The sequence below is a fragment of the Vipera ursinii genome (genome assembly GCF_947247035.1).
Source record: "Vipera ursinii genome assembly, chromosome: 4".
Classification (NCBI taxonomy): domain Eukaryota; kingdom Metazoa; phylum Chordata; class Lepidosauria; order Squamata; family Viperidae; genus Vipera; species Vipera ursinii.
In genome coordinates, this window is record NC_139514.1 from 99,498,722 (window position 1) to 99,517,024 (window position 18,303).

The 18,303-nt window shown below is 37.9% G+C and overlaps 1 protein-coding gene across 1 annotated transcript in view; it reads right to left on the reverse strand.

Annotated features, from left to right (window-relative positions):
• The window catches only part of GPC6 (glypican 6), a gene marked incomplete at its 3' end in the record, with an annotated part of 881,925 nt that overhangs the window by 454,889 nt on the left and 408,733 nt on the right, over positions 1-18,303 (reverse strand). Inside the window, exon 3 of the mRNA XM_083361302.1 lies at positions 4,026-4,417. Coding sequence (XP_083217428.1) covers positions 4,026-4,417 — 392 coding nt within the window. The remainder of the gene's footprint in view (positions 1-4,025; positions 4,418-18,303) is intronic.

An 18,303-nucleotide genomic window follows, 5' to 3' on the forward strand; every position in this document is an offset into this window, starting at 1 on the left:
CTTGTCAAAATCTCTGAGACATTTTGAAAGAAGCAAGACAGAAAGAGAGTGGGGGAGATCTCTGATTAGCAATATTTCCAGATGAAATTACAGACATCCCTGGGCAAACAAATAAATTTTGCATAAAGTAGAAGATCTTACTCACACGAAACATTCACTGAGGGATCTAAGGAGATTAGCAGCACTGAACAGAGGAGATTTTCCACACATCCCTTGTTTACAGTTTAAACCCATTGATTTATTTGAAGCAATCTCACTGTTCTCCCCAGTCAAAAGGGTCCTAAATTAACTGACAAGTTAATAAAAGACGTTCTTGAGACTACAAATTGCAGATCTCTCAAATGCAACAATGAATTACTTCTGCTAAACATCTCTTCACTGGAAAACTCATGGCCAATTAAGAGTAAAAACAATACTCTTATTTTCTGTCCAAGATCACAGATTTATAAATGTTTATATGCATAAACATAAACTGTTTATTCCTAACTAGCAATAAATGTTTGTGACTATTTCCATGAAGATCTTAACACTATGAAAAGAGAGGGGAAGAGGAGAAAGAACCAAACCATCAACAGTTCATAAAAATCTCTGTGGCATAAAAATGATAAATCTCAGAATGACAGAAGTTCTGAAACTATTTTGGGATGTACAAAATCGTACCAGGCCCTTAAAAAAGATGTGTGTTACTTAGTAAACTTAAAATTGCACTTAAAATCAGAACTTTGCAAAACAAATTCATTCTTTTGGAGATTAATTTCTTTCAGCTATATCCATAGGGGACTAAAACTGATGAGATCCATTGAAGCTGGTGACTATGAGTATTAATTCTGCTTTAGGCATGAAGCCAGCTTGGCGACCTTGAGCCGGTCACTCTCTCAAGCCCTAGGAAGGAGGAAATGGCAAAACACTTGTGATATCTTGCCAAGAATGTAGCAAGGTCTGGTCGTGGCAGTTGAAGTGACTCGAAGGCAAGACCAAAAAAATGTTGAATCAACTAATTAAATCTTTGCTTAATTATTTTCCAATGCAATATCTGAAAACTGTGTTGTATTGAAATGATAGAATATATTGGAGATATGTGAGATGTTTGCTATTTTTAGACATAGTTTTGCGAAGAAGGACAACTGTTCAATGCCAGCTTACTAATTTTTTCATTTTAAATAAAATCTATATATTCATACTCTTTTAACTGCAGCAGTGATCTTTCTTACTGTGTTATTTATTTATGTACAGTATGCAATCTTTCTTCTTGGAAGTCTACTATGTCATCATGTAGATAAAAATTACTGAGATATCCTGGATACCTACTTATATCTTCTTTGGCATTGATTTAATTTGAATCTGAATCTCAACAGTCTCTGTATAATTTTTATTACTAAAATATATCAGAATTCTCATTTTGCTTCAAATGAGTGTTATGCGCATTATATACAGCAACAGGTTTAAAAGTCAAAAGAGCCATGTTTCTCAACCTTGGCAACTTCAATACCCAGAATTCCTCAGCCAACATCGGGGAGTATGGGGAAGTCAGCATGGCTGTTTGGTGAATTCTGGGACTTGAAGTCCACATATCTCAAAGTTGCCAAGGTGGAGAAACACTGTCATTGGGAGTATGAAAATATACAGTTAGATGCAATTTTTAAGCTCTCACTTTTTAATTTCTCAATGAAAAGCCAAGCTCAGGACTGCTCTTTACCCTCAGCATTTTGGAACAAGACAGTAATGAGGGCCATGTCCCCCTCTTTGCCTCCATTTGCAGGAATCTGGAAATAGCTGCTGCTAGAGGTTCTGCCTTCTGGCGAATGGTGGTGACTTGTCTCTTTATAAGCAGCCAGGGAGAAAAGGCATGGGAAGGTTGTGAGGTCCTGCAGTTGTGGAGTTATTACCAGCACTACTCTCTGAGGAATTAATCTCCACAGTCATCCTTGAAAGCCCTGAGTCCTCTTGATGCTGACAGGTTTGAAAAGAGATCCCTCCCCCAAAGAAAAACTGCTAAAACTGTGATATGATGAAGTGGGCTGGATTCCCAGGAGCAACGAGGTGTATTCCAGAGAAGTAAGAAACAGCTTAGTCCAGATATCTGGTGTGAGAGAAAGGGTGAAGACAGTACTTCCCTAATATTTCTTGGAGTATATGCTTGATGTAGATAATACAGTGCTTTAGTTTGGCAAGATTCTGTCCAAAGGCATGGAACAATAAAGAAACCTGCTTAGAAGAATCACCATGTGTATTTCTTGAGTTTTGAGGCCTGACAAAAACTGAACAGTATATGGATAAAGTCATTCTTTGGTTGGAATCTAGGGCTTTCAGTTGTAACCTCTTTCCTACCACCTGGCTTTTTTATACACAATTCTACTGTCAGCATCTTATCTAGCCTATGCATTGCCAAAATAACTCATCAGACTTTGTGAGAATACATAGCAATTTGGACAAAGCCAACTTTACAAATATCCCAATTTCTTTGCAGTGGTCCGCTGCAGGTCAGGATCCAAGGCTCTGTTCAACCAACATGTTTATCTAATAATTCACTGAAATATCCCCTCTGTAGCAACCTCTAAACAAAAATGTCACTGGGTGATGTATGTTTTTAGGGAGAGAGGATCTTCTTACTCTGTGCCTTCAGTGAAACAAACAGAGCTTGCTGCAGGATGTAAAGTGAAATTTTATTTGAATTATTTTTATTTATCAGATTTATATGGCTGTCCAGCTATCCAATGAAACTGTGGGTTATGAAAAAAACACAGTCAAACAAAAATAGAGGTCTCAGAATTAAAACAAAATCTCAAAAGACATACATCCTAACCAAACCACATACTAACATCTTGTCCCCCCCCAAAACCTGGGTGAAGTGTCAGTTCTTCACAGCCTTCTGAAAGTAAGGTTGGAGCCTTCCTTATCTTGGAGATGGGATAGGAGGCTGCTCCAGAAAGCAGGTATCAGGACAGAAAAAACATACTTCTTAAGATCCACAAAGTAACACTGGTTGTCCACACAGCCTTGTCTGCCAGATTATGACCATGACCATAATTCCCACATCGGGAATTAGTATCTGTTTAATTGCTATATATTTATATGAAACTGTGATATTTCCATCTCTGGTCACTAGCACCAAAATATAAGAGATAGCAACTCTATCCCTTAATAAGGTAAGTGCTGTGCTGTAATTATGGATATTGTCACCTGGAGCACCTTAATGGCCACCCATAAAAAGTGGAGGAAATATGGGCCATTAGAGATGATTGAACTCTTAGGAGACTCAATCATATACAGTAGTCCATGATGAAGAATGTTGGAAGCTATACTCAGCAATATATGGAAAGAATAGATCCTCCGTCCCTGCAGGAGATAATTTTTAAAAATATTTCTGAATTCCCAACCATAATGATGTAGTTCACAATGAAGGACCTCAGCTACTAGGGCTTGCTCAAGAAAAGCCTTAGTTTCTTGTGGATTTTTAGTGTAATAAATAGCATGAGCACAAGCAACTGCCCCTTTGCTATTCTTATCATCACTATGTAGCTTCGAACATAATATTAAAAAGCAGCAATATGAGATATCTATTATGACGTATTTTCTATCACAATTTGACTTTTTGACAGTACAACTTCCTCTCATGTTATTTGTATGTAATATTAAAAGTAAAATATATCATTATCTGTCAAAGTACCAGCACTAATAAGTCCTATAGATTCTTGCTTTTTCTGTGTATTTATATCTTCTATGAAGGACCAAGAATTATAGGGAAGAGATGAAGGGCTAGCAGGCTGGCCTCTTTCTGAATACCAAATGAAGATTAACCCACCATTCCTGTCTTAAGCTTGGCAATACCGCTATCATTTTTGACATAGTCCAAAGGAAAGGAAACATACTACAATTATTCACTCCCCAACAAACTTCCCTGCAAGTTATAAGGTTGACATCAACGGAAAGCTGCACACCATAAATGACAGCCCATAGAAGCCTGAGTCTCCAGGACAGCAAGAGAAAAGAAAGAGCTGGCAACAAAAAGAAATAATTTTGATTACCTTAGATACCCTGTTAGCAACTTCTCTGCCCACGGTCAATCCCTGAACAAAGGTCCTTGCCGCGATGAAAGCTCTCGTCACCTGAACCTTGAGTTTCCTGGGTACGTCTCCGAAAGGCTTAAGCTGGTCTGTGTATTTGCTTACGCACTCTAGATAGTCCTCAGAGAAATGATAGTGGGGGTTTATGAGCTGGAACATTCGCTCTAATAGACGGGCCCAGAAGTCATTCAACATCTCCTCCAAGTTCACATTGCCTCCCGTGTAATAGCGTTTTAGTTCTATAAAGAGATCCTGGAATACTTCTGAATTCTGCATGTACAGCATACCATATGTTCGCACAAACATATCATTTAAGGATCTTTCTGCATTCTCCAGGAGCTCTCGGAAAAATTCTACACAAAGAAAGAAAAAAATAATAAGCATATGGATGAGGAAATAATCCAATAACAGCAATAACAAGAGTAGTAAGAATAGAAAAGGGCAACCTAAATGGTGAAGGGAAACGGGGAATGTGTGGTTATTTTTCAACTTAACTTGGAATAAAAGGAGAATAGAGGGAAACATGAGAGGGATGTATAATATGCATAAGTGTGTAGAAATTTAAAAATGGTAAAGCTTTTTTTTTAATCCAGTAATATTAGAGTCCAGATTATGGTACATTTAATCCAATAATTATTATGATAAATGGGCCAATATTTAGGCCAATTAAAGGAAGTAATACTTCATATAAAACACAATTAAACTATGGAATAGACGCTTAGGTCTAGAATCTTAAGATGCATTAATCAGAATTAACAATTGAATAAATTCAGGAAACTAGAGCCCCCAATGGGTATAAAATGCCTCTTATATAAAAAATACTGTGGTATTGCTGTGGTATAATAATTTGTCCAAGCTTGACATAACTCACATAATAAATATTATTAATCAAAACAAATCCAAAATGCAAACAATAAAATATTGCAAATATAAACAAAGGGTGCCATCAGGGACTAAAATAATTGCCTAACTGGATAAAATAATTGACCTTAAAAACCTAAACTGTTCCAAAGATTTTAATCCTTAAAGATCAAAGTAAAGGGAAAACTGGATTAAGCGGATTAGACTTATGTTCTTCATATGAATACCAAAAACACTGTCTCAACAATAAAAACAGTTAATGCATTACTTCTTGCTTTAATGGATCGCTATGATGAAGATGTATGGTTTAGTATTATAATTATATTTACCTTTGCACTTTTTTTAAAAAAAATATTCTGATAACCCTACAGTACTTAGCTTTGCTTCTTTTGGGGCAGGTAAATGTACAGTACATTGCAAAAGAGCCGTAGATTGGAACTTCAAAGTATTTCCTTAGAAAACACATTAAAATAGCACTGGATTTCTCATGAGACTGCAAAATCAAATATCCATAGCTTTAAATGCTAAATATGTTTTAAAGAAACTATTATAAAAGCTGTTTCATTTATATTTCAAAGACTCATTTAAGCACTGAGAGTAGAGTAACTCTACTCCTTAGATACTGAATTCTTGACATTCTGAGTACCAAATATGAAGGAATTATTTAGATAATGACATGCCTACCTCAACCAGCCTAAAACTAAGGAACTATTCACATAACTTATTTTGGGGGTCACAGTTAGCTCCTGAAGATCCAGTTTTCTTAAGAGCTAAAGTAATTTATCTTTGGACTTAAGGGAAGGAATTGTATTTGATATGATGTGTTCAGGGGAGGAGAATTCAGATTTTGGCATGATGTCAAGGTTCCAACTAATGAAACAGTTCAAAGAATCTACAGGCATCGTTTATTCTAAAAAGTCTATATAATGAGAACAACGCGTCAGCACGGCATGGATGGGATGCCAAAATCTGAATTCTCCACCCCTGAAAACATCGTATCAAACACACTCCCTCCCTTAATTTAAACATCATAAATCACATTCTCCAATTAGTTTAACATGCAAAGTTTCGCTTCCATTCTATAGCGCACCATTCCTTATCTTATTAAAACAACCGGGGTAGCATTCTCTCCCCCCGACAAGTTTCATTTAATTCAAAGCAAAACAGGTTAAAGGAAAAGGCTGCCGCTTATATTGTCAGAGCAAAAACATCCAATGTTTGCAGCATTGACAAGTAGTTTATATTTCCCTTCTTTCAACTCTTCTGTTTCTAGGTCCATTTCCTCTGCTTCATCTTCCAATCTCTGGTTTGTTTGTTTATACTTTGTAGTCATTGTCTGGGAACTTTCTAGTTGTAGATTTAATTTGGAGATTTGCTCATTTAACATTATCTAAATTATTTTTAGTCACACTGTGGTTTCTTTTTATGTCCTCTTTGTATGCAACAATTGTTTGGTGAATTAGTTGTAGCATAGAGTATATTTCCTTCTGAAAGGTATTTGTTTTTTCTTGAGATATAATTCCTGGAGATCCTATAATATCTCTAGCCTCAGTAAGAATAGAACAAAGCTTCCTCTAGCTTTCTGGTTTTTATATGCAGCCTTTATAATACAATAGATTATAGAGTACAGGTCCAGTCCCAAAAGTAATATTTTATAATGATCTTTTGTCTCAGGCATCCAAAAATTGTCATTCAGGCAAGATTATAATTCACAATGTTCAAAGTGTTCAACTTCCCTGAAAACAGCTCAAAAGTCTCTCCCAGCCAGACATAATCAAAAGTTGCATTTTTCTTTCTCTTTCAGTAGCTCTTAAGATTCAAAGTTCAAGCTCAGTGGATGTTTATAATCTAACAAGGTCAAGGTGATAAGTATGCCAAAATATTTTCCTTTTTTGCCAGCTGTTCTCCTACAGGGACGGTACTTTTTTTTTTGGTTGCATGTTTAGCTTTCAAGCATGTAAAAAAGAGCCTTGGTGGAGCAGTGGGCTAATGCCTCCTTAAGTAACACCAGCTGCCTGCAATTATTGCAGGTTCGCATCCCACCAGGCTCAAGGTTGACTCAGCCTTCCATCCTTCCGAGGTAGGTAAAATGAGGACCCAGATTGTTGGGGGCAATTAAGCTGACTTTGTAATAATGCCACTTGGGGTGTGTGTGAAAGCCCTAATAAGCAGGCATATACATAGAATGAAGGCTACTGCTAAGCTTGTAAGCCGCCCTGAGTCTTCGGAGAAGGGCGGGATATAAATGGAATTAAAATAAAATAAAATAAATAAATAATAAATCACCAAGCAGGCAGGAAGCTAGTTATAGTGCTGTACTCAGATCCACCACTAGATGTCACTCAAAATCCATTTCCCACTCTTAAAACAAAGGATTGATTTCTTATATTTCACCTCAAATCTTAACAATTATCTCAGTTGTCAAATTTCAAAACAGTAGTTTTATATTATTTCCATTTCAATACTGTGTATTTCTGTCCCCCATAGAAATTAAAACACCACTTCTATTCACATTCAGAGGTTTTTAGCTTCTTGGGAGCTTTTCCCAGGAAATTTAGTTGTAAAATAGTAAAGAAAGGATCAATATTATCACCCAGTTCCAAACATGCTGTTTACAATGTGTTAATTGGTGCTTTTCTTCTACAGTTTTCAGAAAGGAAAAAGGGAGGAGGAGGAGGAGGAGGAGGAGGAGGAGGAGGAGGAGGAGGAGGAGGAGGAGGAGGAGGAGGGGAGGCAACCTTTGGCCCATAGATATCAATACACCTTAACAGCATGATGTACCATTTAATCTAAGTGACTGCAACACATAGGTGGAGAACAAGATTAATATTCATGGGCCAAATACCATGATATAAATATAAAGCACAAACTGATTGCTTATGATTCTTATTGCAAAATAAATGAAGGTTTGCTAAAGGTATTTGACAAAAACCTTGAAAGGAAAATAAACCGTTGGGCAAATTCTATTTTGGTACAGATGTGAATATTGGAATACATTTTAGACTTTTGTGATTAACACACACACACACACACACACACACACACACACACATTTTTAAATCATGCACTTCATTCTTAAGCTTTGGAACCACATGACAATGAAACCACATTAAAAGGGCTAGTTGGCAGGTGCCATGCTGGAGGCAACCACAACTGAAGCCAAGACCAGCTTTTCCCCCCAAAAAACAAATACCGTACATTTCATTCATGTGATAGGAAACTTACTTATTTTAAAATCTGCCTTTTGAACATCCACTTCTGCAAATACTGAATGTGTTCCCACAAGGTCAGGGTAAAAATATAATTCAGAGAGTAAATGAATTGTAGTGCATGGCTAACTATGCAGATCTAAATCTGCACAAAGAAGTGGTTGTAAATCTGTTCCCCTTCTTATGCAATGGACTGGAACTCCTCTTCCTCCAGACAATTTGTTGGTTGGGGATTGCAACAGTTGTATTCCTACATTTTCATAATGCTAGGGAAGACTAATTTAAGTGTGATATTTGAAAAAAATAACCCAGGATCCTTGAGAACATTTTTAACCATTTGCCTTTTGTAAATATTTAAATAATTTGAACTTTTTAACTGAAGCCAGATATGTGAACCATGCAATAAATCATTATGACTGAGTCAACTCAGGGACCGCTGTAAAGTCCTCTTCCTTTCTCTTATAATTATGGCTCCAGCATGTTGTAGGAAGTACTTGGTAGCATTATTGACACATCAGTGGATTACAATCTATGTTCTGTTTCATTCAAGACAATGATCATTCACACTCTGGGCAGTTTAAAAGCTTTAGTAGCAGCTATGTTTGTGTTCCTTTAGTCTGGATTTATTACATTTAAAAAAGCCCTGAGGAGGAAAGGAAACCAAGTCAACAACTTTATACTCATTTGTCCTCAAACATGTTAAATTCAGTGAAATGTCTAAGCAAAGACAGTAAGATTGTGGCTGCTGTGAGTTGATTCTGTGGAATATAAAGACCCTACAAGAATTACTCTCTTATAAAATTCATTCTTCCTTCCTTCCTTCCTTCCTTCCTTCCTTCCTTCCTTCCTTCCTTCCTTCCTTTCTTTCTTTCTCTTTTCCTTTTTTTCTTTTTTTCTTTCTCTGGATTTGATTGTATATAGATATCTCTCTATATATAGTATATTAACAAACAGCTGTACATACCCACACACAGCTACTTAGACACATACATAAATGCTGACCTATATGCATAAACAAACATGCATATATATATATATATATATATATATATATATATATATATATATGCCCATCTCTCTCTCTCTCTCTCTCTCTCTCTCTCTCATATCTGAATAGCCTTCTTTTTCTGCAATCACAAAAGGATAATGAAAAACAAGAGGTAAACCAGGGTCATGCAGTATTTGTCAATACAAACAGTTCTTGCTTAACGACTGCCTCATTCAGTGAAATAAATCTATTAATGGTATCTATTAATGCAATGTTAACTTGTAGCCCATCTCCACCATCTTGCCTCAAGACATATAAAATAATAAGTGCCAACTAATTGCAGACTTGTTTCTGTATTAGTTAAAGAAAGAAAGAAAAGAAAATCAACAGAATGTAGTAATTTTATTGTCCCCTACATGGCCATAAATGTTAAGTGCTGCTGCTTTTACCAAGCATATAATTAAGTGTGTGTTCCTATTAAGCAATATAATATTAGGCTTCATTATGAAATTACACTGTTCAGTTAGTTTAGTATCTAAAATACAGTTGTCACTTTTAGTGATACAGGTATAATTTCATTAGGCACCTGTTACTTTCCTAAATAGCTAAAGAGCATTTAATTCATATTTGCTTTTTAACTAGCAAGTTAAGCTGCATTTTAATTAGTAGAAATCCTCCATCCCAGAGTTAACCATGATGATAACATCCAATTGATTAATAGTATGTTATGCTGACACCTGTTCTAGATCAATAAAACAGAATAATGAATTACCAGGTCAGGGATTATATTTTTAAATATTCATCTACTATAAAAAAGAAAAATCAAAAGCAGGGGCACACAGAAAGTGGATTAAAGTATATTTCTTTTACAGACAGTAAGAGAGAAAAAAAGGATCCTTAAAAACCTGTAATCAGAAAGCAGTGTGTAGTTAAAAGCATACATATCTTATTTAGCTATTTACCCCATACCCTTGTTTACATCACACAACCATCTCATTTACATAGACCAATGTGTATTTAAATAGAGAATGCAGATTAAATGCAAATATTTGCCAGATGAAAACAGTAACAGTGTTCGTGAATACCCTATTCCCAAATATGAGTCAGTCACTGAGTATTCTGCTAAGCATTTTTTTTTTTAAAAAAAACAACGCTCAAGCCAGTTTCTGTTTCAGAAATCCATACAATGTGCCATATTTTTAGGGAACATTCAAAGGAACCTGCAAGAACAAGTAAGGTTTAGCCATGTATGTTAGCATGCAATAACCACCTGATTGCATCACATAATGACCAGTCTCTGTAGCCACAACCAGATGTTCTGGGTACTTGCCATTCACATGTCTACAAACTGTTGTCATATTGGATTTAAGGCATGCTAGAGGGTACACTCTCATCAATATCTTTCCAATCTATTTTCTAATTGACTTGCTTTTTCAAACTGTCCTATGCATTTGGAAACAGAAGTTTAAATTGAGCAGACTCTCCCCAGCACAGTGCTTATTTTTTCTACAATCTTGTGCAGACATGTCAAATTTGCGACGTCACGTGACGTTGTCCAACGTGTAGGGACAATTTTGCCATTGCTGGCAATGGGGTGGGCGTGGCTTCTGCATGACACATCCGGCCCATGGGCCGGCAGTTCGACACCCCTGATCTAGTGGTCTGATGTTATGTAAAAATCCAAGGCTTAAAAAAATGTTCTTGGATTCTAGGAAGTGATCGAGGCAATAGATAGCCAACTTCCTAACTTATTTTAAATAACTGTTATTTTTTTAAAAATAGGGTATTTTTAGATTTGTAGTTAATTAATTCATGTTGCAGATTAGGGATGTTCTTTAACACCTTCCCCGAATGTAATTTTTTATCAGAGGGCTGGATATCCTCCCCCACCTAAAGAGGTGAGGTTTTTATTACTCAGTATCTTACATAGAGTGTGAAGTTATGCAGTGTACATAACATTGGGCATCTTCAGAAAAACCATTTGTTGAAATTGTAGGTAGATGATAGATCATAGATAGATAGATAGATAGATAGATAGATAGATAGATAGATAGATAGATAGATAGATAGATAACCTTTATTGTCATTTTTTACTGTGGGCACAACGACAAACTTTAAAAATGAAATTAGTTGCTTGCTCTCAAAGTGTACACATACATAACACACATTTAAACATACCGTATTTTTCGGACCATAAGATGCACTTTTTTCCCCTAAAAGTGGGGGGGGAAATGAGGGTGCATCTTATGGTCCGAAGGTGATCCGTATGGCCAGCCCCAACCTCTGCAAGTGGAGCACGAATCGGCACGTGCTGAGAAACGCTGATCTCACGCTCCTGCACTCTCCCTTGCTCGATTTCAGCTACCCTTGCTACAAGATAAAGCAGGCTGAAACGGAGTGAGGGAGATTGCCAGGAATGCGAATCGGCTGATCTCGCGCTGCTGCAATCTGCCTTGTTTCAGCCTGCTTTCTCTTGTAGCAAGGGAAGCTAAAACCGAGCGAGGGAGTTTGCAGGAGTGTGAGATCGGCCGATTCGCATTTCTGGCAATCTCCCTCACTCCGTTTCAGCTTGCTTTCTGCAAGAGAAAGCCGGGCTGCAGGGCCGCCTCCACGGGTACTGCTCTAATGCAAAGAGGGAAGGACAAAGAGGGCAGGAAGGAAGGAAGGAAGGAAGGAAGGAAGGAAGGAAGGAAGGAAGGAAGGGACAATGGGAGAGGGAGGGAGAGAAAGAGAGAGAGAGAGAGAGAGAGAGAGAGGGAGAGAGAGAAAAGGAGAAAGAATTTTTTTTCTTGTTTTCCTGCTCTAAAAACTGGGTGCGTCTTATGGCCTGGTGCGTCTTATGGTCCGAAAAATACGGTACTATGTACAACATATGTATAGACCTATACCCTTACATATAAGCAACATATAAACATTAATCACTGTCCATCTTGAATATATAATGGAAGGAGGAAGCTTTAAAGTTCACTAAGTTTCAAGATCTCTCAGCAGCAACAGCACTGCTTGACCACTCTGTCCTGAAAAAAAAAAGTGCAAAATAACCAGAGTTGGAAGCATCTGAAAGCAATGACTGGAGCGAAAAAGTTGAAATAATCCTAGCTGGAATTTTCCAGTTAATTCACTGTGAAGGAAACAATAAACGTTATTCTTTTATAAATGAATTGTATAAAATGTAACAGCAATGTGTGAGGCTAACTGTTTCCTGCCCAGGCAAAGTGACTCACAAATGGTAATCAGCAATGACTTGCTAAAAGCTTCTGAGAGACAGGAACATCGGCCCAAGGTGGAAATTACAACCAAGGTGGAAATTACAAGTAAACGAGATAAGATCTAGATAAGATCATAATGAACGCACAGAAATTGTCAGACGGAAATGGTCAGAAGGACCCCTTTAGAAATAGGAAACAACTTCAAAGAATGACTTAAGCTTCTTAGGGGTGGCGTGTATCGTGAAAGAGTATAAAATGCCTACTTTGAAACTTGCTCAGTGCGCTCTTTGAACTCAGTCCAATTTCGGAAGGGTCTAAGAGGCCACGTTTGCAAATGCTTTTCTTTTCTTTTCTTTTCAATTTTTTTCCAATAAATCTTTGTTTTTATTAACCAGACTTGTCTTTGAGTTGTGAGTATCAAATTTTGGGTTTTTAAATCTCACAACTGGGATCTGTGAATGCCTGCAAGCCTTTTCCTAATGGTAGAATTGAGGTGTTCTCCAACTATTCTTGGATCTGAATGAATTTTGTTATCCCTGCACTCTTTCTGCTTCCAGTCACTGCCAAGTAACCAACATTAACTTTTATCAACACTATAAAGCAGGAGTCTTCAAACTTGGCCCTTTTATGACTTATGGACTTCAACTCCCAGAATTCCTCAGCCAGGCACGTTGGCTGAGGAATTCTGGGAGTTGAAGTCCACAACTCATAAAAGGGCCAAGTTTGAAGACCCCTGCTATAAAGTATGTGTTGATAAAACTTAATGCCATGTTTTGAGGCTGTGTCTACAAAATGAAAGAAGAAGGAAGAGGAAAAAGATTAACTCTAATATTGCCAAGACTGACTTAAGGTTGGCTCACTTGTGCATTGGGCTGACTGAAGACAATGTCAGAAGATCATGGTAGGGAATCAGATGTTGCCAGGCCATGCTTGTGTTGTGATGGAGTGCAAGAGGCAAAAACTTCAGCAGAACAAAGCCCATCAACAGTACCTACACACAAATGTATTAAGAAATTTACAGACATCAATGGAAAATATGCTTCTCTGAGGTTTACCTTCTCATAGCAGAGAGAAGGAGAAAAGAAGTAGGAAAAAGCTTTATTCTTTTTGTAAGAAACAGGTGGAAATTGTGGAGAATGGAGGTGGAGATCCTAGGAGGGTCAGTCTTTCAATCAAGAGAAAAAGGGTAGAGACAAAGATAGGAAGTGAGGAAGAATCCTTGGCCAGATTTTCTGTTCTTAGTGCCTGCCCTAGGCAGTAATAGGATATATACCGTATGATCTAAATGAAGAATCATATATAGCTTTATCTCTAGACTGGAAGCATATCTTTGCTCAAAAAGACTGGAAACCACTGCCTAATAGGAAGAATAAATGAATGTGGGATGGGGGTGTCAAGGAGAGCTGACACTTCCTCTAAAGCCTAAGCTTTGATGTCTTTAGGCCTGCAGAGTATAATTTATTTATTTATTTAATCCCATTTATATCCCGCCCTTCTCCGAAGACTCAGGGCGGATTACAATTTAAGCACAAATCAATGTGCTTAGCAATAACCTTCATTCTATGTATATGCCTGCTTATTAGGGCTTTTGCCCCCCCCCCAAGCGGCATTATTACAAAGTCAGCTTATTGCCCCCAACAATCTGGGTCCTCATTTTACCTACCTGGGAAGGATGGAAGGCTGAGTCAACCTTGAGCCTGGTGGGACGCGAACCTGCACTAATTGCAGGCAGCTGATGTTACTTAAGGAGGCATTAGCCCACTGCTCCACCAAGGCTCTTGGTGGGTCTGAAGATACACCTAAACACACAGGCCTCGATTCTGTCCTCAAAACATTTCAGAATAGTTTAGCCAAACTGAAATACAAGAAGATTCAAACTTCAAACTCCAAAGTCTTCCAGAGGCCTGAGAGTGTTTTCTGGCCAATGACCTCTCTCATTCATTGGCAGTGGCTTCAAGGGTTGTTGGTTTTCTTTTCTTTGTGTGCCATATGCATTTGCAGTCTCTCACATGAATAGACAAAACACAAGAAATCTGGGAGTTTGCCAGGACTCCAATGAGCAATTTACAAAAGCAAACTGATTCAGCTGCAGGCATTTTAATCCCTTGGAATACCTCTCTTTTCACTTAAAAAAAAATCAATGTGATGTTCAGGAATGCCATTCATTTAAGGTTATTCTGAAAGAGTAGCAAGCATCACACCTCAGTTCTGTAACATTAGATGCCATCAAACAGCTGCAACTGCTGATTTTATCCACATCTTTTATTCGACATTGATGGTTTAAGAACAAAAATCCCACCATGACCAGTTTCCTAAGACACATGCATGGACAAATTATCATCATAAACAGAAAGAGTGAACTGTAAATTAACAGGCAGTGTTTGATTTTCCTGTTAATATCAAACACCTTCTTTTCAGCAGCCATCAACCAAATGCTTTTGTATCAATTACCTTATTTTTTTTACTGAGAATACTGAATGTGTGTATCTTTCAAGCTTGATTTTTTTTATATAAAAATGTATTTTCTCATCACCTGCTGCCTTACAAATAGTCCTAAAAATCATTAGCATTTCAACAAGAGCTTAGATAACATACTGGTAGTATTCTGAGTCTGATAAACAGTGTATTTTTAGGTGGGAAAGAGGTTCTGAAGAGGAGCAATAATCTAGATTAATTAAACTATTGCAGAAGTTTACTATATCTAGGGACAGAGATCTCTTTGTGTGTGGGGGGGGGTTGCCATGGGAATTCAGGGATCCAAGGGATCAGTTTGGAGAGGTTTGTTTCGCCCCCAAAATCTGTTTGTTTACCTAATTTTCTTCTTCTTAATGACTGATGTAATGACTTGCCTTCTTCTGGCCTCAACTGCTGCATTCAATTATCATCAAACACAGCCATCAGCTGGGCTTCTAATCTTGCTCTGATGGATGGAATTCTAACCTTTCAGGAGATTAGAGACACAAGGTGCTCTGGAGATAATAACATTCAAATAGGTTTATTTCAAAGGGCAACTCAATCCTGATTTTGTTCATGGGTCGCTTGACAGATAATTTGCCAATGTGGGGAGGGGTCGTGGTGGGACGTGTGTCTGTGCATCTTTCCAATCCTGTCTTCTGAGCAATACCCCAACTATATCAAATTAGGAAAGAACAGAGGAAAAACAGATCTTTCAGTTGTTGGCCTCTGGCACTTTCAAAAGTTTCTGGCCTGTCTCATTACCACACTGACTCCACTTAGGCTCATTTAAATTAGAATAGATTTTCACTGACCTGTAACGGATTGGATATAATTTTATGTATTTGTGGTTAATATTTAAGTGGTCTTCAATGTCTATACATGAGGATAGTTACTTTCTTAAAAAATACAGTACAAAAAGATTAGTTCTGATTATGACTAAATGCTTTCTCTGAAAAAGCTTGGCAAAAAAAAGGAATAACTTTTTTTCCTCAAGTGCTCATTTTTAAAATAATTTTCTACTTATTAGGTGGCACCAAAGTTTTGTTTTTTTGCACAATTGATTCAGATTTTTTAAGCCCTTTATTATTTTTATAAATAACTCAGGTTAGTGAACTTATCTAGTAGTCCTCTTCTCCTCCTCCAACAACAACAACCCTGTGAGGTGAGTTGGGCTGTGAGTGAGTGACTGACCCAAAATCACCTGGTAGGCTTTCAGGAGTAAGGTGGGATTAGAACTCACAGTCTCCTGGTTTCTACCTTAACCACCAGACCAAATTGGCTCTCTGTCCTTTTTATATATTATTATATCACTTTTGTCAGATTCTTTCTCTTTTCTGTTTCCAAGTCTGAAGCAAAATGTTACAGATAGTCCTTGCTGAAAGATCATTTGTTCAGTGACCTTTCAAAAAGTGCAAGATAAAGGCACTTAACAATCTGCAGCCAAAATTATGGTTGTTGCAGCAATCTGTGGTCATGTTTGGGTCCTTAGCAACTTGCTCACAAAGTTGCCCCCACATACTTCCCACCCCTCCAAACCTGGGACGTCCAGGCTGACAACGGGGTCCACTTGTATGCAGAAAGCTGCCATCGGCTGGGAAGCCCAAACAGGCGATGGGGTCCAATAGCATGCATAAATTGTTCCACATATCTTTGCATGATTTGGAAAAGGTGCCAGCCTTCTTTTTTTTAACCTTTCAAACAATCACAAGACCTGGCACCACATTCTTATGAACATTCAGAAGGCCCCTTTTCCAATCGCACAATTTGGAAACAGAGCTTCCTACGCAATCATGAGAATCATGGTTGCAGAATAGTGAAAGGGGCCATCTGTAGGAAGGCAACACCACAAGTCGGTCGGGTGTCCCCATCAGCTGCTGCAGAAAAATATAGCACCCAGTGGAGCAATTAATGTTTGCTGCCAAGGCTTTGTAGCCACCTACGTAGACTTCTGGCCTTGGCAGCTTTCTCAGCCAGTAGGCCCTTGTAGGAACTGGCCCAGGCCTCCTGTCTTGTGGCCGCTTTCTGCACACTGGTGGGTGCTGTACCAGGGTCCCCTAGCCCATGGTACTTTTCCATGTACCTTGGGCAATGTATGCCTCCTATGGTGTCCTCCACCACCTGAGGCACCTCCATGCTTCGTAACTCCCATAATCGCTTACACATTTAACTCGAACCAGGATTGTGGCTGTTGAGCACAGTGGTCATGTGACATCTCGCTTAATGACCACTTCACTCAATGACCAAAGATTCCAGGCTCAATTGTGGTCGTAAGTTAAGAAGTACCTATAAAGATTTAAATAGATTAGCCATCTTGTCGAAATTGGCATGCTCCATCCTCTTATTATTGAGGGAAACCCCCACATAGGAAACCCTTATTTCAGGCACATAATAAGAGTGGCATATTTATGAGGCGCTATAAAATAGGCTCTCATTTCTACACATGTGACAGCACAGAATTATTCATTATAATTGCTGCTGTTATATGCTCATAAAATCCTCATGCTTTATCTCCAAGCAATAAGAGGAAACATCATGTTAACAATTTGGGCTCAATGGAATTTTTACTGAAATCTCATCCACTGAGAAATCATACAGCTTCACGGCAAAAGACACACCTACTGGAATGTTTGACAGCTTTATCCTGCAAGGCATTGGAACTCTGGCAAATTACACAATAGTCCTGAGAGTTCAATCATCTTAAGCTATTTGTACATTTTAAAACCTTGCAGTGTAGACAATGTACATTTCCACATGATATTAAGGCAATTAATATTCGTTTTCCTTTCTTTGGTTGATTTTAGAGCTTGATTTTAGAGGACAAATCTATCAATTTGGCATTTAGCCAGTTTTTTTTTTAAAATCCACTCAATTAGTTATGCTCCATTTATGTAGAAATTTGCAGACCTGGTGAATTCTTACTTGAAAATAATTTCACAAAAATTCCCACCGATCTCTCCTGGCCAACTATGCAATAGCGCTTCTATCCTCAGTAAGGAGAAAGCTTTCCTAATCCTATCAGTTATACAGCTGGTAATTATCAGAAGCCTGCCAGGCAAAAAAAAAATCTAATTCACCACCATGAACTTGACATTGAATAATAATATGCATTACTTTTATATAACCTTTTAAAAGCTAAATATAGATTGGTGAGCTAGCATTGTTGTTTCCTCCCATATTTATTTTTTAATCTTTCATGTTAATGACGTCTCTTAATTTGTAGTTCTCACTGACAATCTTTATATCTTGCATGAGCTAAATATATTAAGCTGGAGGGTCTCTAGCCATGTTCCAAAATTTGTCACTATAGAAGCTGTAGTGGACAGCTGAGCCAATAGAACAGAAAGTTAAAGATCCTACACTTCCTCTCTGGCCTTGCCTCCTGCTCTTTAGTGGTGGCCTGGTAGCTCCTGCTATGACCAACTATTTTCTAAGATGCACCCAAATTTGCATCCATCCCCTAAATCCCAAAATGTGAGTGTGAGAAGGCTCAACACTGTTGTAAGGAGGTCCGTAGT